This window comes from Cervus elaphus, chromosome 11, assembly GCF_910594005.1.
Source record: "Cervus elaphus chromosome 11, mCerEla1.1, whole genome shotgun sequence".
NCBI classification, from domain to species: domain Eukaryota; kingdom Metazoa; phylum Chordata; class Mammalia; order Artiodactyla; family Cervidae; genus Cervus; species Cervus elaphus.
In genome coordinates, this window is record NC_057825.1 from 63,663,885 (window position 1) to 63,688,934 (window position 25,050).

The following is a 25,050-nucleotide window of genomic DNA, read 5'->3' on the forward strand; positions in this document are numbered from 1 at the left end:
TGGGTTGTCATTTCCTTCTCCAGGGGATCTTCCAGACCCAGGGATTGAACTCTGGGTCTCCTGTGTCTCTTGCATTGGCAGGTGGATTCTTTATCACTGAGCCATCTGGGAAGCCCACTTTTTATAATACCTTTTGATAATCCAAACCATATAAACCTCTGTGTAATTCATATGTACATTTATTTTTTACTTTCCAAATAAGATATTGTCCAGGTTAACACCTTTGAAGTAATTGGTAATTTTCAGCCTCAGCAACTCTAGTGATGCTTGTATTGCTTGTAAAAAATGTAAATTTTAGTTTTGTTCAGGGGAACATAAATCATCTTAAAGATGTCATAGGTAGGTTAGTGGGGAAAGAAGCTGTGATCTAACCAGATAGATGGCAAAATGCTTCACTGGTCTGGGAGTAATACAGCGTGGAAGTCAATAAAGGAAATTAACAGGTTAACTATTTATTGTGATAAAGAAGGATTTTTGTTTGTAAGATTGTGATTCATAATGCTGTACAAATATATCAGTCTAGGCCATGTACATAGAGTTCAATGGCTTTTCTTTAAAGGTACATGTTTCTTTCTATCAAACATCATATCCATAGGGGTAGAAAAATAGTAAAGCCTTGAGGATGAGGATTTTGCTTTGTTTTTTGGTGATCCTTATTCATCTGTGATAGACATGATAGTCTAGGAGAATATTAGACTTAAGTTTGTATGGTATAATAATTGACATTTTTACATGACCTTTGGTGCAGTCCTTTACCCCTTTTTTAGTCTTTTTTTTTTTTTTTTTTATGAGGAGGGAAATAAGGTGGATTTTCTGTCAAAATAATGGACCTGTTAGTGAGGTGCAAGAGTTGTGTTTTGTAATCAGGTACTAATAATTCATTGTGTAGCATTCCACAGCTGATTCAAGTTTTTTCTTTTAAACAGGAAGTTGCTTTAAAGAATAAAAAAGAACCACATGTACTATCTCCTCCTCCCAAGTTCTACTCAAGCCTTATTGGAGAGATAAGAACTCTTGGTTGGGATAAGTATGTCTATTTTAAAATATGTTTTAGAAATGCCTGTTTCTTAACACATTTCAATTTGATATATTTGCAGTTTTAGCAGTTTATGTTTTTAGTCAAAGCGTTTCATTGTAGTTAGAGTATCTGATCCTTTTTGTGACTATGAATTAAAGGTGTGTCAGCATAAAAAATTGACTTACAAGGTAAAATACTAAATATAATTTGGAAAAAATAACCTTTTTATGTACACAGTAAGCTAAGAAGTTATCAGTGTTACTTTGTTTTCTTTTAGTTGTAGTGAGATATAATTGACAAATAAGATTTTAACATATTTAAAGTGTACTGTGTGGTGATTTGATATACCTGTATATTGTGAAAGGATTACAACAGTTGCATTAATTAGCATATCCCTCACCACATATGGGCTTCCCCTGTGGCTCAGTAAAGAATCTGCCTGCAATGCTGGAGAGCTGAGTTTGATCCCTGGGTTGGAAAGATCCCCTGAAGAAGGGAAAGGCTACCCCTTCCAGTATTCTGACCTGGAGAATTCCATGGACAGAGGATCCTGATGGGCTACAGTCCATGGGGTCATAGAGTCGGACACAGCTGAGCGACTTTCACTCACTCACCTTGTATATTTACTTTTTTGCTGACATTTTTGGGTCAATTTCTTGTTGCTATTGTATGGGAGGAGAATTTTAGGAACTTCTGACTGCCATTGACTGACATCACCTGATTTACTTAGTTTTATATCAACTATCTTGCTACATGTTTTCTGTTCGTCTCATATATTTTGTGTTTTTCTCTTCATCTGCCTTTATTTGAATTAATCACAGTTTTTATTATATTTTTCTATTAACTTGTTAGGTACATACTTTTTTTTATTCTTCTAGAGGTTACCTTAGAGATTACAATAGACACAGAGCAAAATGTGTATTGTTATCTTTATCAGTTTTCTTATATTGTGAGGATCTAAAACTCTATGGCAGTTTCTCCCCCTGTTGTTACTGTTATAATGCATTTTAATTCTATATTTCAATTTGACAAATATTATTATTGTTTTTAAGGTCAATGTTTTTATACATACACACATAATTATTCCTCCCAGTGTTCTTTATTCCTTCCTTACTGCATTTTTATCCTGTCTGGAATAATTTTCCTCCTGACTAAAGAATTGCTTTTAATATTTTTTTATTGAGGTATACTTGACCATATACTAGTTTCAGGTATACAACATAATGCACTTCTCAGGTGGTTCAGTAGTAAAGAATCTGCCTACCAGTGCAGGGAGATACGAGTTCAATCTCTGGGTCAGGAAGATCCCTTGTAGTAGGAAGTGGCAACGTCCTCCTGTATTCTTGCCTGGAAAATTGAATGGACAGAGGAAACTGGTGGGCTACAGTCCATGGGGTTGTAAAAGGCAGACACAACAGAGTGACTGAACTCATACACACGTACAACATGATAATTCAGTATGTGTATGTATTATGAAATGATTGCCACAAGAAGTCTAGATAACATCTGTAAGCATACATACATATTTTTTTTTCTTATGATGAGAACTTGGAAGATTTACTTTTAACAGCTTTGAAATATACAATACAGTTGACCCTTGAACATCATGGGTTGTTATACGCAGATTTTTTTTCAGTGAATGTTACTGCAGTACTATCTGATCTGCCACTTGTTTAGTGCATGGATGTGGAACTGCAGCTATGGAGGGAACTTTACAGCTACTGTAAAGTTAATAGGTGGATTTTCAACTGTGTTGAAGGTTGGTGCATCTAACCCCCATGTTGTTCAAGGGTCATCTGATATTATGAACTATAGTCATTGTATAAGCTGTAATATGTATAAGCTATATAGTTACACTCCGATTAATTATTTTCTAACTGGAAGTTTGTACCTGATGACCTCTTTTCACTCATTTCACTCACCTTCCACAGCCATCTCTGGCAACCCCCCGTCTTTTCTCTGTATCTATGAATTTAGTATTTTAGGATACTTTTCACATGCCACATATAAGTGACACCATGTCTTTTTCTGTTTGTCTTATTTCATTTAGCATAATGCCAATTAGAGGTCATCCACATTGTTGCAAATGGTGGGATGTTCTTTTTTAATGGTTGAAAACTATTCCATGGTGTGTGTGTATATACACACACAGACCACATTTTATTGATCCATTCATCTGTCAGTGGCACTTGGGTTGTTTCCGTGTTGGCTGTTGTAAATAATGCTGCATTGATGGGTGTGCAGGTGTCTCTTTGACATGGTGATTTGTTTCAGACATATACTCAGAAATGGAATTGCTGAATCATATTGAAGTTCTGTTTTTAATTTTAGAATGCATATAGATTTATAATTGCTGCCTCTTCCTTGTGATTTTCCCCATCATTAAATGTTTCTTTATGTATCTAGTAATATTTCTTGCCTTAATGTCTACTTTGTTAGGTGTTAGTATAACTCTACTAGATTTTAATGCTCTATTGAAATTCTCTTTATTTTTTCTCTATATTTTCATAGTTTAAAAATTTTTCTACCTACTCCCATAATCTAGATTCCCTGGAGTCTGTTTTTAATTTATTTATTTTTTTGTGATTTTCTGTCAATATAGTGCTGGATCTTGGCATTCCCTGGTACTTTTATTAATTTTTGTTAATAGACTTGCATTTTTAAGAGTAGTTTTAGGATCATCACAAAATTAGGAGGGTATGGAGATTTTCCATATGCTTTCTTCCCCCAGATGAACCCTTAGATTCCCCCATTATCAGCATCCCCTGTCAGAGTGGTACATTGGTTACAGTGGATGAACCCACACAGACATATTGTTATCACCCCCAGACCATAGTTTACATTAGCATATACTCTTAGTCATATACTTTCTCTCTTTTTGGACAAATGTATAAAAACATGTATCTGCTACTATAATACGGTACAGAGTAATTTCACTGCCTCCGAAATACCTTATGTTCTACCTACTCATCCCTTCTTCTGCTCTGACCCCTGGCAACTACTGCTCTGTTCACTGTCTCCAAAAGTTTTGCCTTTTCCAAAATATCATGTGGTTGGAATCATACATTATGAAGTCTTTTCATGTTGACTTATTTCACTGGTAATATGTATTTAAATTTCTTCTCAATCTTTTCATAGTTCACTGAATAATATTTCATTGTCTGGGTGAACCACAGTTTATCCATTCACAAGCTGAAGGACATCTTGCTTGCTTCCAGGTTTTGGCAGCTATGAATAAAGCTGCTTTAAATAGCTGTGTGCAGGTTTTCCATGTGGATGTTATTTTTTAACTCTGTTAGGTAAATACCAAGGCCTAGACTTTTTTTTTAAGAGCAAAAAGTAAAGGTTTTTCTTTGTTGTCACAATTGAATCAGTACAAAGTTGAATACTGTACAACAACAAAAAATGTAAAATGTTGTCTCCCTGTTTCTGCTTAGTAACATGATTGAAAAGTGAAAGTGTTAGTCGATCAGTCATGTCCGATTCTTTGTGACCCCATGAACTGTAGACTGCTAGGCTCCTCTGTCCATGGGATTCTCCAGGCAAGAATACTGGAGTGGGTTGCGGTTTCCTTCTCCAGGGGATCTTCCCAACCCAGGGATCGAACCCAGTCCTCCGGCATTGCAGGCACATTCTTTACCATCTGAGCCACCAGGAAAGCAATAGCATGGTTGTTTTTTCTTAAAAAAGAAAAAAAAAAAAAGGCAAAAAAGGGAGAAATGAGGAAGCTGTCTTAATTTCTATGCATTCTAGCTAATGCCCCTTTTTTCCTTTTTTCACTATCCTGCTGGCAGTTCTTCAGTGTTTTGCCCTTGGCCATTCAGGCTTCATTGCTATGCCTGATGATCTTTTGTTGAGTGTTGGATATTGTGTATTAAAAAACTTAGAGGCTCCGGATGATATTTTCTTCTACAAAGGGTTTACTTTTTTTTTTGCTAGGAAAATAAAGTGGGGGGAAGTTGCCATAGAGACTGAATGATTCAGGATGGGTTGTAGTTTTTGCAGGGTTCTCATTCTCTCTCTCCACCCTCAGGCTATAACCCTCCAGAGCTTTCAAGCAAGAGCCAAGTGTGTTCATTGGATTTCTCCCTTGGTAGATCCTAAACTCTAATCTTTGTCTTTGTCAGGCTAGTTTACCTCTCCATTAGAGTCTGGGCTCCATTTTGAGCAGTGCTTCATATGCATCTTGTGTACTTTGCTTTTATAGTTAGCCCTCCAGGGATTCCCACTGAGAGCATAGGTATGTTCACTGGGAATTTTCCCCACTGGTGGGTTCTAAATTCTAATTAATTTATCTTCAGTATTATGAGATTTCTGAATATTACACTTTGTTTTTCATTGGTTTTCTGCTTGGCTTTTTATCTTCTCATACCTTGCAATTTATGAAAAATTTTGATGAAAAATTTGATGAATATTAGGCTCCAGTCTCTGACCCTACCTTTTCACCAGATTCTGGACCTTTAAGTCTCTTATTTTTATTCCTCTATTCTCATGAAATTGCCAGAAATGCTGCTGAGTTGGTTTTTGTTCTTTTGTTTCTGTTTGTTTGTTTGGCTACTTACTAATAACTCTCTGCTTGCCCAGTTTCCTCAGATCCTCCTTTTCTTCCCTTGGGGGAATTGCTAGATACCCTGAGGGAAAATGGCTGAAGTGTTGTCTTACTTCTTCTCTGTTCCCCCTTCTTCAGGATCTTGGTCTGTCAAGTCCTGGTTGCCTTAGCAGTTTTTTGACACCTTGAAACTTTTTCTTTTCCTTGTCATCAGGCTGCTTTAGTTGTTCTCATTGGAAGTTTTGGTCTAAGGTATTGCATTTTTTAGCCAGAAATGGATGTTATGTATAATTTTAAGTGTACCATTATGGTGAGATTGAGAACTGGTTAGTGCATATTCATGAAATTAACCTTATCTGATAAGGTGTCATTCCTGAATAGGATTTGGGATAGATGAAACCTTTTTTAGAGACAGAGAAGACAAATAATGAATTGAGGTGCACTTTTTACAATTCTGCTGAAGTTACAAAGATTTTTCTTCAGGCATTGATGTCATGAAAGTGAAAGTCGCTCAGGCACATCCTACTGTTTGCAGCCCTATGGGCTGTAGACCACCAGGTTTCTCTGTTCGTGTAGTTCTCCTGGCAAGAATATTGGAGTGGGTAGCCATTCCCTTCTCCAGGGTATCTTCCTGACCCATGGATCCAACCCAGGTCTCCTGCATTGCAGACAGATTCTTTAACATCTGAGCCATTGATGTCATGGACCTGATTATTCTTTGGATTTGAAGTGATAGAAGAGAAAAATTACTTTGATTTATTTTCTGATGCTTAAATATTAAGATTTTAGTGTTTAGAAGATAGGGGTGTAGGAAGGCCTTGGAAAGGGAAGAAGCAATGTTCTTGTTTTACTTCTGTTATTTTGATAGTTTGAGGCAATTTCTAAGTAGATGTGACATTATTGGGAGAACTTCAATAATGAGGATTAGTTGAAGCATTGAATAATTTATTTTTTCCATCTATTATTTATTGAATGCCTACAATATAAGGCAGTGAAGATACACAACCAAGACTTAAGATTCCTCATGGAACTTACATCTAGTAGAAGAATCAGAATTTAAGTAGATGATTCCAGTAGTACCTAATTCTAACTCAGGTAGATATTATGGAATACACTTAAAGGATTTTTTGAGAGCTGTTAGCAACAAAGTTAGAAGTAGTGCAAGTATATAAAATATTTTATGGAATAAGTGTTTTTATAGATACATAAAAGTACTGACTTTTGCTTTGCTTTATACACATTCTTCTGATATGGGAGAAAAAAAGAAACAGGTCTCTAACTCAGATAATAGATGAAAGCCAAGGTATGTATATGAATGCTCTACTGTAGCATTCATCACAGTATTAATGTTTGCCTTCCCTTTAGACTAAGGTTATTACATATAGGAAATTCCAATTATAAGTTCTTGCTATCTACTTTATAGTTCCTATTTAATTCTCCAAAAAAATTTCAAGATGTATATTTTTATCCCCAACTTTGCTTATAAGATGCATGTACATGGCCAAGGCTGACTGCATAACAGCGCTCTGGTATTTGGCTTGACGATGCTTCTTGGAGTTGTGCTCTGGAGATGGCTCTGGTATGGAGCCTTTAGTAAAGCTCCCTCAAGTAATTGGATATAGATTTTATTAGTTTCAGCCTCAAAGTGTGACTCTCCTTATGGAAAAAATTGACCATGTGAAAAAATGATAGTTTTCAAATCTGTTGCTTAGATTTATGAAAAATCATAGTTTAATTATAGTAATTAGGATGCATGATTGAATTAGAATATACCTGCTGTTACCTAATCCTTTGTTTCATAGTCTTTACAAATAATGTGTTAGCAGAAGAGAAGTTGTCTGCATGGATTGTGAGAAGCCATATAGTAAGGTTTTGTCAGTATTTATCCACCACTGGCAAAGCAAGAACATCTTTCAGTTTTATTGTTGTGACTTAATTCTTAAATCAGGCCTAGTACACTTGAGACACTGATACTACTGGATTTCAGGACCCATGGAGTTAAAAATGAGACCTGAACTACTGTCTTCATGCTAGATTTGTTACCTTTTGAGGCCCTGCCTGAGCAGCTGGCCAACTTTTTAATTTAAAATATTTTTAAAAATAACATACATAATGATTTGCATGACAAATGGATGTAAATGGATTTTCAAACTCTCATGATTCCTCGACCATGTCAATATAGTCTATATTTTACTTACACTCTAAATAATAATCTTGTAGATTTGTTAGTGGAGTAGTAAAATCCAATCATAAAAAGAAGGATTTTTTTTAAGGCAAGGAAAACTTAGGTGTGTTTTTAAATTACATACTCGACATATCTAATCAACTCTGTAGGATCAGGTTTCGTGGAAAAAAAATAAAAGTTAGAAAAAAGGAAATATTTAAAATATGATTGAAATCTTTCCTTGTACCTTTTAAAAAAATAGAAACAGTGAGAATTAGTAGCTGATCTTAAGTTTGATTACTATTGTTATAATTTCTATACTTGCTTCAACTTTTGTAAGAACACACTAAAAACACAAATTGTCCTAGGGTAAGATGAAGTTGTGGATAATTTTGGGTTTATAACTGGCTCAAAAAAGTGAGTGATGCAAAAAAGTGTCTTGATAGCTTTCTGTTAACTTTTGCTTGTGTTGTGTTACAGAATAGCTCATTAAAACAGTAAGAATTAAGCAGAATCCTTAGGGTTTAACAGGATTTTCTGCTTGGTATTAAGGATGTCCTGAAGTTGAAAGCATTGTTTGCTTTTCATTATTTGGTGCAAAAATAATTGCAGTTTTCCACTGTTGAAGTTTGACATTTGGTATTAAAATACATTTAATGTGGTTATGTTATACATCACTTAAATTCACATTTCTCACTTTACATTTTTTTTTGCTAATGTCATTACTTGCTGTTTATTTTAGACTATGGAAATGATGTTAGACAAAAAGCAAATTTGAGCGATTTTCTTATTTGAGTTCAAAATGGGTCATAAAGCAGGGGAAACAACTCACAACATCAAAAATGCATTTGGCCCAGAAAATGCTAACTGAACATATAGTGCAGTGGTGGTTCAAAAAGTTTTGCAAAGGAGATAAGAGCCTTGAAGATGAGTGTAGTGGCAGGCCATCGGAAGTTGACAGCAACCAGTTTAGAGCATTATTGAAGCTGATCCTCTTACAACTACGTGAGAAGTTGCTGAAGAACTCAGCATCAACCATTCTACAGTCATTAGGCATTTGAAGAAAATTGGAAAGGTGAGAAAACTCGATAAGTGGGTACGTCATGAGCTGACCGCAGATAAAAAAAAATCGTCATTTTGAAGTGTGGTCTTCTCTTATTCTGTGCATCAACAATGAACCATTTCTCCATCAGATTGTGATATGTGACAAAAAGTGGATTTTATGTGACAACCGGTGATGACCAGCTCCACAGTTGGACCGAGAAGAAGCTCCAAAGCACTTTCCAAGGCCAAACTTGCACCCAAAAAAGGTCATGATCAGTGTTTGATGGTTGTTTGGTGGTCTGCTGACAGTCTGATTCAGTACAGGTTTCTGAATCCTAGTGAAACCATTGTACCTAAGAAGTATGCTCAGCAAATCGATGAGAACTATCAAAAACTTCAATGCTTGCAGCTGGCATTGATTAACAGAGAGGGCCCAGTTTTTCAGCAAGTTGCACAACCAGTGCTTCAGAAGTTGAATTAATTGGGTTATGAGGTTTTGCCTCTCCTCCATATTCACCTGACCTCTTGCCAACCAACCATTTCTTCAAGCAACTTTTTGCAGGGAAAACACTTCTACAACCAGCAGGAGGCAGAAAGTGCTTTCCAAGAGTTGATCAAATCCTGAGGCATGGACTTTTGCACTACAGGAATAAACAAAGTTATTTCTCCTTGACAAAAATGATTGTAATGATGCCCTATTTTGATTAATAAAAATGTGTTTGAGCCTAATTAAAATTATTTAAAATTCGCTATCCAAAACTGCAAATAAGTTTACACCAATGTAATAGAATGGTTGATCTATATCTACATAGGATAGTCCTAATTCCTTTTATCTTGGCCGATTTTAGTCTCAAATGTGTCCCAGTACAGTTCGGTTCAGTTGCTCAGTCATGTCCGACTCTGTGACCCCATGGACTGCAGCACGCCAGGCCTCCCTGTCCATCACCAGCTCCTGGAGCTTACTCATACTCATGTCCATTGAGTTGGTGATGCCATCCAACCATCATCCCCTTGTCCTCCCGCCTTCAATCATTCCTAGTATCAGGGTCTTTTCCATTGAGTCAGTTCTTCGCATCAGGTGGCCAAAGGATTGCAGTTTCAGCTTCAGCATCAGTCCTTCCAGTGAATATTCAGGACTGATTTCTTTTAGGATGGACTGGTTGTATCTCCTTGCAGTCCAAGGGACTCTCAAGAGTCTTCTCCAACACCACATTCAAAAGCATCAATTCTTCTGTGCTTAGCTTTTTTGTAGTGCAACTGTCACATCCATACATGACTACTGGAAAAACCATAGCTTTGACTAGATGGACCTTTGTTGCAAAGTAATGTCTCTGCTTTTTAATATGCTGTCTGTTAGACATAACTTTTCTTCCAAGGAGTAAGCGTCTTTTAATTTCATGGCTGCAATCACCATCTGTAGTGATTCTGGAGCCCCAAAAAATAAAGTCTGTCACTGTTTCCACTGTTTCCCCATCTGTTTGCCATGAAGTGATGGGACCAGATGCCATGATCTTAGTTTTCTGAATGTTGAGTTTTAAGCCATCTTTTTGACTGTCCTCTTTCACTTTCATCAAGAGGCTCTTTAGTTCTTCTTCACTTTCTGCCATAAGGGTGGTGTCATCTGCATATCTGAGGTTATTGATATTTCTCCTGGCAGTCTTTGATTCCAGTTTGTGCTTCCTCCAGCCTAGCATTTCTCATGATGTACTCTGCATATAAGTTAAATAAGCAGGGTGACAATATACAGCCTTGACATACTCCTTTTCCTATTTGGAACCAGTCTGTTGTTTTGTGTCCAGTGCTAGCTGTTGCTTCTTGACCTGCATACAGGTTTCTCAAGAGGCAGGTAAGGTGGTCTGGTATTCCCATTTCTTGAAGAATTTTCCACAGTTTATTGTGATCCACACAGTCAAAGGCTTTGGTATAGTCAATAAAGCAGAAATAGATGTTTTTCTGGAACTCTATTTCTTTCTCAGTGATCCAGCGGGTGTTGGCAATGTGATCTCTTGTTCCTCTGCCTTTTCTAAATCCAGCTTGAACATCTGGAAGTTCACGGTTCATGTACTGTTGAAGCCTGGCTTGGAGAATTTTGAGCATTACTTTGCTAGCGTGTGAGATGAGTGCAATTGTGCCGTAGTTTGAATGTTCTTTGGCATTACCTTTCTTTGGGTTTGGAATGGAAACTGACGTTTTCGAGTCCTGTGGCCACTGCTGAGTTTTTCAAATTTGCTGGTATATTGAGTGCAGCCCTTTCACAGTATCATCTTTTAGGGTTATAAATAGCTCACCTGGAATTCCATCACCTCCACTAGCTTTGTTTGTAGTGATGCTTCCTATGACTCACTTGACTTCACATTCCAGGATGCCTGGCTCTAGGTGAGTGATCCCACCATCATGGTTATCTGGGTCGTGAAGATCTTTTTTGTACAGTTCTGTGTATTCTTGCCACCTCTTCTTAATATCTTCTGCTTCTGTTAGGTCCATACCATTTCTGTCCTTTATCATGCCTATCTTTGCATGAAATGTTCCCTTGATATCTCTAATTTTCTTGAAGAGATCTCTAGTCTTTCCCATTCTGTTGTTTCCCTCTATTTGCATTTTTCATTGAGGAAGACTCTTTTTTTTTTTTGAGGAAGACTCTTATCTCTCCTTGCTATTCTTTGGAACTCTGCATTCAAATGGGTATACCTTTCCTTATCTCCTTTGCCTTTCATTTCTCTTCTTTTCACAGCTGGTTTTAAGGCCTCCTCAGACAACCATTTTGACTTCTTGCATTTCTTTTTCTTTAATTCGAAGAAGAATTTGCTTTAATTGTATAAGACTTACATGTGAATCAGTAAATATGAACCAGTCTGACAGCAACTTGTTTATGTTATTTGATACATAGAACATGGACACATCCACAGGTAAATATTAATAAAACTTACATATTCCTTATTTTAAATAGTTACTTGATTGGAAGGCAAAACTTCCATGAAAAGGAGCTGTATGATAGTTTTGATAAAGGTGAAGTGTTTTTTCACTACAGATAATTTAGGAAGGTTCTTCGAGGAGGTGAACAGTGGGAAAGTTTGGAAGGACTATAAAAAGCCTTAAAAGGGTGAGAATGGAGGAGAGAAGGTAGAGATGATGGAAATGTGCGATTCATTTTTGGACTTCAGAGTGGATTGGTTGGTTGTATAAGAGGATTAATATTGGGGTCAGACTGAAAGGTCTTAACTATTAAACTAAGGATTCTTTATATGCCAGGCAATGGGGACTCACTGAATATTTTTGAGTAAATGGTTGATATGTTAATAAGATACTTGGAAAGATTATCTAGCAGAAGGCAGGATAGAGGTGTGGAGCTTCCCAGGTGGTGCAGTGATAAACAATCTGCCTGCCAATGCAGGAGACACAAGAGATGTGGGTTTTATCCCTGGGTTGGGAAGATTCCCTGGAGAAGGAAATGGCAGCCCACTCCAGTATTTTTGTCTGGAAAATTCTGTTAGGTAGTTAGAATAGGAAAAAGGAGTCCAAAATGGCGGTGGCTAAAAGACAGGATGGGAAAAGCCCACGAAAATAGAGCAGAGGAAGGTCAAAGGAAGGTCAGAGGACCGGAGTGAGGACTTCAGGCAGAACAGCGCTCCCGCCTAAGCCCAGTTTGCATAGGACAGGCCCAGGGGGAAGAAAAAACATAAAAAGAGGAGCCAAAGGCTCGCGCTCTCTTTCTCTCTCTCCCTCGTGTGCGTACGCACGCTGTCTCTCTGTCTCCCTCCCTCCCTTCTCCCCCCTGAGCTGGCGCACTCCTCCACTCTCTTCTCTTCTTCGAGGATGGATTCTCCTGCTATCTTCTAAATAAAATAGAGCTGTAACACTGATTTGTCTAAGAGCTATAACATGGTCTGTCCAAGACCCAACAGCTGTGACGCACTGAGGGCTTTAATGTCTGTCACTCCAAATCTTTGTTGTGATGAGACAAAGAACCAAGGAGCATACACTCGCCTGACAATTCCATAGACAGAGAAGCCTGGCCATGCTACAGTCTGTGGTGTCTCAAAGAGTCGGACGCAACTGAGTGAGCACACACACAGAGAAAAGATAGGGAGTTAAAATGTCAATTAGGGAAGTGATTTTTGGAAAAAGTTAATACTTAAGATTAAGGATGGAAACAAACTGTGATGCTTTATTAAAACATGCAAGTCTTCAGTCTCCCTTTTGGTGTTATTACTACATAAATGCATCTAGATATTTAAAGAAACTATAAAACTTAAGCTTTTGTCAAAATAAATACCAAGTATTTCAAGAGATACAAAGGACATTTTTTTTTTCTGTATTGATAACATTCACCTATTAACCAGAACAACAAAAACCTCTCTAAAGCTTAAGTATCCCTTTCAAGTGTTTAAAAAAAATTAACTCTTTAAGTTTAGTACCATTTACTTATTGTAAGCAGTAACTTATAAAGAAATGCAGCAAATGATAAATGGAAATGCAAGTGCAAAAAGTATAGTGTTTTATTCTTTAGATTTTATATTTTTGTTTTTATTTTTTCTTAGTCAATTTTAGAATATATCTAGCTAAGTAGTAGATACCTAGACTCCTTCTAAATATAAATTTTAAATATGATTTTATAGCTTCTCAAAAAAATGAGTTTTCCAATAAAATTCCCGCAATGTATTATTTAAATGAGTAGAAATTATTTCATATTGTTTAAATTGAGCTATCCAATTTAACAGTAAAATAGAACATTTAAAATAACTTTTTTAAAGAAAAACTGATTTTAATTTTATTTGTAAGAGCTTATTACTGCTTTTTCCCATTTAACATCTATTCTGTAGGACAAATGTTAAGATATTCTTTTCTGTTGTGAACAGATAAGAGATGTATATTATGCTAGTTAAGGCACAGGCTGAGTTGCTGTTCACAAAGAACTCCAAATCCTCAGAGTGTCACACAGAACAAGTCATGTCCGACTGTTTGCAACCCCGGGGACTGCAGCCAGGCCTCCCTCTTCCTCACCATCTCCCACAGTTTGCCCAAGTTCATGTCCATCCAACCATCTCATCCTCTGTCACCCTCTTCTCCTGCCTTCAGTCTTTCTCAGCAGCAGGGTCTTTTCCAGTGAGTTGGCTAATATTGATATTTATATTAGCTACATTTTAAGTCCTCCATAGCTACAGATGTTTAATGGCTAGTCTTTGGACAGTGCAGATACCATCATCACAGAAAGTTCTGTTGGTCAGACCTGCGTTAAGAGGTTGTTCTTAAAAAATTCCATTTTTTGTATGTTAGTAGAGAGAAGATATAAATACATACACTCTTCTCAGCATCTTGAATCTGGAGTGTTGAAGTCTTCAGAGAGTCAAAGTCTGCATATTAGCCTAAGTTCTACTCTATAGGAAGAGAGAATGGGAGGGGTGGCGGGAGGTACAGCTAATATTTGGTTACAAATGATCTGAAAGGTGTACATATCACTTCTGCTTGTAGTACATTGGCCAAAATATAATGATATGCTGATACCCAAGGGCAGCTGGAAGGGTTACTAGCTGGATGGAGTGTACCCAGCCAAAACTTAGTTTAGCTGGGAGTGCTGTGGAGGCAGGGATCCTGTTACCAAACGAAAGAAGCTGAGAATAAATACTAGAGGACACTTGCCAATCTAGGTCACATGTACTTAATATGATGATCACATTTAGTTTTCTCCATCTTTCTCAAAGTAGAATCAATGTGGGTAAAGTGTTTCATTTTAAATGACCATGCTGAGATTAACCTGTAGTTATTACTTTTTAAAGTTTGAATTATGATTTACAGTTCAATGGAATTAACCTTATAATCCTTTTGATTCAGGGCAATACTTTGAGCATGAAGCTGTTTTTCTCTAATGTATTATTTCTATATCTTAAACTTTGTGGGAAGATAATCTTTTGTTCCTGTGATGGCAAACAAAAGACTAGAACTTTAGTTTATTTCTGTCTTATTTAATAGATGTTCTGTAATTTTGAACATGTTGATGCCAAGCAGCAATGAGGAGTATGAGAAGTACTAGTTGGTGATTTAGTTTTTCCTTCTGTCTCCATGTTCCTTCTTGCTTTCTCTATGTGTATACATTCATCATGCTTCTAAACTATGTAGGGATTATAATGAAAAGCAACAGGCTTTTTCCATACCACTTCCCATCCCTGGTCTTATTCTTTGCGACAAACACTATGAAATGTTCATGTTTATAAGTAACTTCTGTATTTTTTAAAAATATGCCTATATGCAGCATTGCTTGATTTATCAGAATTACATACTGATTAATTACTGTAATAAAAATAAACTTAGTTCATATACTACCTTCTCTCTCCCTTCATCACTATTCTTTTATTTTTCTATTAGCTTTACTGTTTCTTAAACTTCTTACATGTCTGCTTAAAGATGGTATCTCTTACTCTCAAATTAGCAATTACAAAATTTAATGTTTCTAATCTTCGCTCCTCATATCTTTCCCCTTTCTACTTCTCAGTTCTTGTCGTCTTTTAAATTGCAATGATCAAATATATTTACATTCATTTCTGTAACTATAATTAAGTCTGCTAGCTTTGTCTATTGCTGAATTCTAAAAATTGTAATTAGTAAGCAGTTTAATTTTTTATGACTACATAAATATTTTTCACTGAAAAGCTAATGGTAGAGCAATTACCATTTTTAACATAGCTTTATTGTTTATAATTTAGTTTAAAATTTCCTCTTCCCATTCTGGTTTCTTATATTTTTAAAAAATTCTCTTAATCTCTTCCCACACATCAGCAACGCCCTCTATCCTGTGGACGTTCTGGTTTGGCCAGCTGGCTCCCTTCGAGAGCCTTATTTTCTGTCTTCTGATCTGTTTGGTCAGTCAGTGCACTTCTGACCACTTTACATTTTTATATAGTTTGTTGAAAATTTGCTTTGGTTGGTGCTTTTTGTAACTGTGGGTTTATGTATGTCTCTTTGAAATTCCGTTTTTTGTATATGAGTAGAGAAGATATAAATACATACGTTCTTCTCAACATCTTGAATCTGGAATGTTGATGTCCTCAGAGTCAGATGCCCGTGTATCTAACCCTTACAGTCATATTGATAAAACATAGTGATAAAGTCCTATGTTCTAAATTTTGGAGGGGAGGGGAATTTGTGATGTTTACAGATAAAGCTGAAAGAAAAAAATGATTATATAAATTCATTGATACTTTTATCTAAGTAGACATTTCTAGAATAATTTTGGCTTCATTTGTTTTCTAATACCTAGAGTTTTCATAGATGATGATAAATTTTTTTTCTGTTGATAAAGATTGTTCTGTTTTACTTTTTATTCTGTTATTCAAGATTTGTATTTTCAGTTTGAGATCTTTTCATTACAGATAGTATTCCACAGCTTTATTGCCCAGAATTTCTTGAAATTGACCTATTTTACTATTATATCTGGCCAGTGACTTAACAGCACAAGAGTGTTTAAAAAAAAATGATTCTTGGGTTAGGAGGCTAATGTTAGTGTTGAACTCTAATAGGTTTTGCCATCAGTCTGGGTGATAAGTTGTGCAATACTCTTAGGCTACTTTTTATCTTTACAAAAGAATGGTATTGTAAAAATGTCAAAAAAAATATCCACATGCCCAGTTCACCAGTAAATATACTGCTAAATTTGATCCTTTTTGGCAGTAGCTTATGCTACTCAAGGGACTGTATTTTTACAGAATGACATATTTCAAAGGGTATTGGTTTCCATTTGAGAAAATTCATGCATTTAGAGCAACTTAAAGCCAAAACAATTGTGCTTGTGCTATATGTTTAAAATATTAGTCATCTTGAATACATGCCCAGGTTAAATGTCAGAAGCTATATGTTGCACAACAAGAAAATTTATTGTTGGGAGACCAGGCGGTACCTCTGCTTACACAGCACTTTCCTTCGAGGATCAATTTGAGTATATGAACTGATATTCACCAGGTGTTTGTACAGTAACATTATTGATAATAAAGGAGAAGTTCATCGAGGAGAAAAACAAATAAAGGAAGCATAAACGTCTCATACTGTATAAAACTACAGAAATGGATCAAAGAGTTTGACAGGAAGTTTAATGTGTACATAAGTAGAGTCTGACAGGAACATGCTGTGTGTGCCAAAGGTTCCAGTGATGGAAAGCCGAAACGTAGTGCTCACTGACCACAGCGTGAGCCTTGACACACGTTGTAAATAATCCGGAGATCTATGGCTGCATTAGGCGCTGGGCTGGTGTCGTAACGGTAGTAAATCTAGAGCAGCAGAATGGGATGGCATGCAGAAATTCCTCTGATTAATTTTTGTAATGGATTAATAGGAATATAGCAAATATTTTCAATTCCTGCCATCCTCCAACCTCTTCCTCCCCCCAGCCTCACCCTCCCCATTGTGATCTTTTTTTATTCCTTTCTACTCACCAGGCTTGTGTCTGTGGATCCTTGCTTTAGTACCATCAAGTTAAAAGCAGATGTTTCTGGTAGAGAGCATCTAATCACCGTCAAGTTGAAGGCGAAGGTATGTGCTTCGTTAGACTGTTACTCTGACCAGGAAATACCTTGTGAAGTGAATTCTGAAAATGTTTTCAGTGTAAACAAGTGCTAGTTGCTTCTAAAAATACATATATGACCCCTAAAGGAATTATTTTGGAATGCCTCTGATTTATTCATTAAGTTTCCGAAAGTCTAGATGTAATTTCATGTCACTGTTTTAGTTCAGATTTGATCAAATAAGGCTTGGTAGCTTCAAAATACCATGATGTTATGTTTGTAACATCCTATGTAGAAAAGAGTTGGGAGTTTCTGCTATCCCAAGTTCTACTAAGGAGTCTTTTGTCTTCAACTTTTATTTTTTTATGAATTACCTTTGTTCTTATTTCTGACATACCACCATACCCCAAACACAGACCCATATGTATGGATACTTTTTATTTTCTTGGCTGAAATTTTTTTACCTCTGGTTTTAAAAATTTTGCAGAGGTTACCTCTATTGATACCTCTATTTATAGAGCCCTTACAGGCTAGTGATCTATAACTACTAATTTTATTGGCATAATGCATAGCTATTTCATCATTTTTTAATTATACATTGTGAATTTTGAGAAATAAGTAGAACAAGCAAGTTCAGGATATTACTCATATACTTAGTAACTGGAGAAACATTAGAATTTGAGAAAACCAGGTCATCTAACTTTTTTTATTGTTCTTACAAGTCATCAGTCAACTCTATTTCAGAAGATTATAGTGATGAAAAGATCAATTGTGTTTGTCCTTTTTAAAAATGTGTCTGGCATTTACGCTTTTCATGAGAGAATTAATACATAAAGCTGTGCTGGGGTGACACAGAAAAGTTGGTATCTTATAGTGCCTCTCTATCAGACAAACTGAGAAACAACTCGTTCTTTTTCTTACACACCAAATGTTGATAGTTTTAAGATTCATATATGATACGTTTTGAGAAAATATTTGGGATATAAATATTAATTGTAAAATAAGTTACATGAATATTTTTATTAAATGAAAGTGAAAACACTTATTTTCCTTCTTAATTAAAAAAAATTTTTTTTAATCAAGGAGAAGTCTGCCTTTAACCTTACAAAGGTCACATACTGCCAGGGGCAAGGTTCTGTCAGTTTCTTCAGAGTTTTATTTGTTTATGTTTTGTACATTGATAAAAGTTGCTGCTATGAAGACCAAAATGAAGAATTTAAAATACATCCTATCCTGATTCTATTTTTTCTGATAACCTCATTTCTTGCTATCTTTTCTACTAACTGAGAGGTAATGATTTAAATCTACATTGCTTGTAACTACAAGATTTTATTATTCTAATTAATGATATTTTTGATAGTATTCAGAGGGAGGATGTTTAGCCACTAGAATGGTCCATCCTCTCTGCTTTTTCTTAAAATTTTTCAAAGTAGATAAAGGTGGCCCTTTTAATATTTCTCTGGAGAATATTTTCAGGTGTGAATTTTTACAGCACCGATAGCTATAAAGCACTATTATGGATGCCCTGGCAAGAAAGAAGAGAAAGCTTTGAGTTTTTAAGAAATTAGGAAGAAAAAAAAATCTGCATTAAAAAAAAAAAAGGCGGAAACTAAATGACTCTTAGGTTGGTTGACTAATTAGTCTTAAATTGCCCGTTTAGTTCAGTTTTCATAGAGACCAACGTTGTTTTTCAGGTGTGGTAATTTCTTTCTTAAGAATATTTGGGATTGTCAGTTAAAAACAGTGAAAGCTACAACTTACGTGTTAAAGGGTCCTTAATACAATGCAAAGTCTTAATCCAAACTGAATTTTATAGGGTCAGGCTTTTTTTTTTTTTTTTGACAAACCTTGCAACATGATTACTTTTGTAAATACACAAACCTGTTTCTTTTATCTGATACTGTTTGATATCTCATAACGTGTTTGTTTTTTTTCTTGAATACAACTCTACCAGTTCTGCCCCTCGGCCTCACTGTCTCCAAAAACCCACAAAGAAAATAGTATGAATTCTGTCCAGACTTCCTCTATTAAAAGTGAACATATAATCAGAAAGAAATACCATAAGGAAATCAGTTGAATTTTGGCATTTTTATAAGTGTATTTTTAATGCAGTATTTACAGTTCATCCTAAACCATAAGATGAAATTTTTGTCTTTTCTTTAAAAGAGAGGTAGCCCAGAGCTTCCTTAGCTTTGGCTAAGATCAGAACTACTTGAAAAACAAATCATAGATGTTTCTGAGACTGGGCACTCTGATGACTATTTTTATAATCTGCTGCAATTTGTATGTATGATTCTGCCAGGGAGTCCAGTCATGAATTGAGTTGGGTTAAATTTTTCCTTAGGAGTGTATGCTATAGAGTCTAATAAATACTGTTTGTTATGAAAGTATATACTCAATATTAAATAATTATATTCTCTTACAGTTATTAATTTGAATTGCTTAAAGTGAGACTTGAAAAACTATTAATTACTGTACCTATTTTTAAGTTTATTTCTTTATGTGGAGCTTTAGTTATTACTGTCAACTAGATTTCTAAAGTAAAACTGACAATCTCTAGTGGCTTGAAAAATACTGAATTTGATAGTCATTTTACAGTATCGTACTTAGTTATATATATTATAGTTAGTATTACTCAATGGACATGAGTTTCAGTAAGCTCTGGGAGACGGTGAAGGACAGGGAATCCTGGCGTGTTATAGTCCATGGGGTTGCGAAGAGTCAGACATGACTGAGTGACTGATAACAACAATACACACAACTCCAAAAATGAGTATCTAGGGATGCTTACTGATGAGTCATGTTAAATCATCCCGAATTATATAAATTTGTGCCTTTTAGGTTTGATACAGTTACGTAATATTATTATATAAATAGAATTGATCTTGAATGTGAATATAATACTATATTTATACATTGACTCAGTAAAGCCAACTATTTATAGATCAGTCTAATTTATTGTATACATATTTGTATGTTTGCATAAAAGTACCTAAATATATATCTGAATGTTATCTCAGATATGTGGAATCATATTTATTTTAACCTGCTTTTTGTTTAACTCCTTGTGGCTCTCTTTATCAGTACATACGTGCCATTTAGTACCCTGAGCCCTGTTTGAATGTAGGATCATAATTCTCTTTTATCATAATGTGCCATATATACTTAATGATTTCCAAAGTTACAGGTACTTTACTGGGTTTATCTACTCTGTATACAGTAAACATTAAGTTCTTAACCTTGATTGATGATTGTTTAGAGAGTTGATATTGTTCATTGTCAGCCAAATAGACAAATAGCAGCAACTCAAGGTAAACTAAATGTTCCATTTTTGACACAAGGAGGTTTTAAGTTTGCATTTTTTATTTTTTCTCGCAGAAAATTCACATTTTAGAGGGAAAAGAGATTTTACAATGCTTTTGGTTGTGTTCTATCATTTTTACATATAAAACAGCCAGAGAAGTTAAATGACTTGTCCAAGGTCAGGAGTTAATTAGCAGAATCATAAACCAAAGAAAGCTAAGATCTCTGCCTGCATTTACTTTGAGATAATCACATGACTTGTAAAAACTGCATGCAAATTGTTTTTCTAGTGATTGCAGCAGTTATAATTGGAAGAACATCATCTAATAGTTTGAATTGTCGGAAGTAGGGCTTCTTCTGTAATCTCAGCTAGATCTTCCTTTCTTCCCCCCCAAATTAGAGCATAGTTATATACTCTATATAGTTTATATAGTTTCCTTGTCTTTACCCTTGTGATATCAGTTCTGCATAGCCAGATTCCATTAGTCAGAGTATACAATGACAGGTTTATTTTTAGCCAGCCTGTCATAATTAAATGTTAATTCTTTTTGAAGCATTGATTTCAAATGGACTGATGTTTGTAACAAATACTGTTGTGGTAATTTTTTGTGCCCTTTTGCTATGCAGAGAAGTAGCTAAAAATAAAAGGTTGAAAAAAGTGAAAGTCTAAAGCTTAGGTTATTTTGTCAAATGAGAGAAAGGAGTTTTCCTAAAATGAGTTTTCTTTTTAGTAAATTTAGCTTTTTAAAGAAAAGAAGTGAGCATTTTAAAAATTACATGTGACTTAAGAATCCAAACTGAATCTTAGAGAAATCATGTAATAGAATTCTCTAGTGACAAAACTGATTTTAAGGAAGCTATCTTTTGTCTTTGTTAACTTAGAATTGTGGTTAGTCCTTTGGCTATCACTTCTTGTATAGAACTATTGAAGGATTAATTTTCTGTTTATCAACCATGAAAAAATTTTTCTTAAACCTAATATTTTGTTTTTCCTTAATAAACCAGAAGGCATTTCATTGTTTCTTTTTATTTGTCTTCTTGCTAAAATTAAATGCTTTCTTGTGGAAAATACTTTAATTGATAACTATATGGTTCATTTTGTGCATTTCTTGATTCTTTTAACAAGTATTGCCTCTTTAAATAGTTACTGAGGCTGTTTGAGGTTAAATTTTAGACTGAAAGGAAATGAAATATCAACCATTTTGATTTGTCATTTTAAAGATAAAGAAACAGGTTCAGTGTGGTTTGTCCCTCAAATCACATTAGCAGCTGCCCAGAAACTTAGTTCATTACTCTGTATTCAAAACTGATTGGTTTGGCATCCCCAAATCACTACACTTTGTACCTCTTGAGCTTGTTGACTGTTTATCAGCTCTTAACACCTTTATAATAGTAGAACCAAAAAATATATAATACCTTTGCATTTATAGAAATACTTTTCCTAATATATTCAGTTTTTCTAAAATATTTTATGTGAAATTGTCACAGTGAAACAAAAATGACCCTAATTTTATGCTTTTTTATAGTACCCTGCAGAATCACCAGATTGTGTTGTGGATTTTCCTGTTCCATTTTCTGTTTCCTGGACACCACAGGTAAATTCTTAAATTTATTTTAAGTAGCTAAAAAGCATTTTAAGTGGCCATTATAAAGTGGTTTTTTCAGCTTTCTTTAAACATTTATTTATAAACAGGATTTTGAGAGTGTTGCTTTCATATTTCCTAGCCGTTGATGTCCATTCTTCCTGCCCTGTGACTCTCCCCACCTCCTTCCCCATCCTCCAAACACATACACACAGACACCCCATTCAGCCTTTAGATCTTTATGCTCCATTTCAAATAAACATGAAAAAGCTCTGTTGACAGAAATTGTCCTTTAATTTTAAATCCTAAGGAGCTCTTTTATAAAGCAGTTAGCAGTAGGTTAAAAATCGGGTGGAACTTTTCAGACATAATATCAGAGAATCTTTTTCAGAGGAGAATGAGTTATGAATGAAAATATAAATCCTGCCATTTCTCTTCAGTTTTTATTGTTCTAAAGTGTTTGTCCTTAGTTTGTCCTTGAACTTATACTATATTCTTTTTGCATATGCTTTGGAATATTCTTACTTTGATTCTTTCTCCTGCTCCTGTCAGTTTAATTTCTCAATACATTGGTGATATCTAACAAGTTAATGTATTTAGGAGTGCACTGTAAATTGTACCATTAGGTAGATAAAATGTGGTATGATTATCAATAGTTCTGTCATCAACATTGACATGTGTGACTTTTAAAGATCTGGCAGGATGGTGGTTAGATTCAAAGAAAAATCTAATGACAGGTAATCTAATATCTCACCAAGTAAATCGATACCAAAATGAAGAGAATCTTTCTATTCTTATACAAAGTGAAAAGAATTCCTAGTGGCGTTTAACAAATACTCTGAGTAGAGGCTACTCTTATTTTTGTTATGAAATTTTGGTAGGTTCAAGTGAAAATTTATGCTTACATTTAAATTCTAATATATAGAGTAAAGTAATCATCTTGTCAGTTAAAAAAAAAAAAGCCTAACAGCATTTACATTGTCTTATGAGGTTTCAAATATTAAATTATACCATCTACATTTAAAATATATTTTTGTCATTTTCTTCTTTAAAAACAAAACAGTCTCCCTCCTTCTAATGGAAATCAAGAAAACACAGCAAAATATAGGTGATGAGAAACACTATGATTTGCTTTTGGTATTGTGATATGTGTTATAAATACATAAGAAATACTGTGTTTTTTTCAAAGAATTGGAGTTGTACATAAATTGCATAGTTTTTGAAAAATATGACTGTACATTTTCAGTTTGCCTCTATAAATTTTATGTATTATATGAGATCATGAGATAACATTGTTCCTAGATTGTATTACTCTTTCCATATGTTATCTGTAGATTATAATTTAAAGTTTATCAAAATCCCAAGGTTGAAGAATATATTTTTGCTGAATTTCCTAATTTTTTTTTTTAACATCTTTAATCATGCAAGTTTTCCTCAGGCTTTAATCTGTGAAGAAGTTCGCATCTCCCCAAAAGGACTGTTTAGCAGTTACCTTCTTGCCATTTAACAAAATTAGTGTGTGACTCTAACACTACAAAATCTTAAGAGCAATTTCTTCTAAATTTTGTGTCCCTACTTAACACCAGCTAAGTGCCTTGCACATATAAGCATGGAATAAGTGTTTATAATATTAATTCAAATCCAGATTTAGATTTAATTGTGTCGTATGTCAGGTTTTCTATTTTGTATTAGTTCTAAGAATACAGAATTAATTAGTAGTAACTGGAATTGCATTTTTTTTAATTAAAAGAACATATTAGAATTTAGTATAGTACAGATAGAAATTTAGACATCATTTTAACCACAACTCAAATTTGACATGTTTAATATTTATCACATTTGTTTCAGATATCTTTTTGTCTCTCTTTTAGGAATAAAATGTTCTGGGACTTAAAATTTTACTCCTCTTTTTCTTCTCTCCTTTCCTTTCTTTCCTTCTTTCCCTTTCTAGAGGAAAGTCTTTTGCCTGGAATTGACGTGTATGCTATCCATGCATACTCTTTTGCTACATTTGTTTATGCCATATTCTATAGTGTTTTCAGTCTTTTTTAAACAACATTGTTTCTGAGATTTACCCATGATCTATGCCTATAGTACATTTTAAATGCTTTATATCATTTCATTATATGAATCCACCAGTTAGTTTATTCAGTGTCCTAATGATATGGTTGTTCACAATTTCTTGCACAATTTCTTACTAAACAGTGCTGCTGTAAACATCTTTCTATGTTTCCTTTCATACATGTGAGACTTTTAGTATGGTTTATGCTTTGAAGTGAAAATGCTGGATTGTAAGGAGTGTACCTCTTTGAGGTTGCCAAACATTGCCAAATTATCTTCCCAAATTGGTTGTATAGCTTTATCCTCCTACCCAGCAATGCACAGTAGTTTCTCCTCTCCCACATCCTTGCTAAGTCAGTCTGGTTTTACTCTGATCTTAATTGCTATTAACAACTGATACTCTTTATTGTCGTGTTTATAATCTTTGCCTACTTAAATTTTTGTCTTTTCTTATAAGCATTTCTTACATACTTTGGATACTAATTATGTATTGGTTATATGGGATATAAGTGTCTTATCCCTGTGGCATGCTTTCTAACTTTGATATATTTTGTCAATCAGAAGTTTAATATTCAGTGTGGTCACATTTATCAGTCTCTTCATTGTGATTTCTGCTTTATGTGTCTTGAATGAGAAAATTTTTTGTATCTTGTTTTAAAAAGATATTCATTGAAAGTTTATTGTAAACGTTATACTTTTTGCACATTTAAATATGAGATAGGAATTATATTTACATTTGCCTTTTTTATATATGTTTATAGAATTTGGATGCATCTTCATTTGTGGAGGTCTGGGGTGATTTTATTTTTCTTCTCCATGTACTACTAAAATTGTCCATT

General features: G+C 34.7%; 1 protein-coding gene across 4 annotated transcripts in view; it reads left to right on the top strand.

Moving 5' to 3' along the window:
• The window catches only part of FANCL (FA complementation group L), an 85,455-nt gene that overhangs the window by 33,035 nt on the left and 27,370 nt on the right, over positions 1 to 25,050 (top strand). For 3 of the 4 annotated variants that reach the window (XM_043917950.1, XM_043917951.1, XM_043917953.1), the window contains 3 exons: positions 927 to 1,027; positions 17,199 to 17,292; positions 22,094 to 22,162. In XM_043917950.1, the coding sequence (XP_043773885.1) occupies positions 927 to 1,027; positions 17,199 to 17,292; positions 22,094 to 22,162 (264 nt within the window). The remainder of the gene's footprint in view (positions 1 to 926; positions 1,028 to 17,198; positions 17,293 to 22,093; positions 22,163 to 25,050) is intronic. The other variant, XM_043917952.1, reaches the window with a different exon arrangement.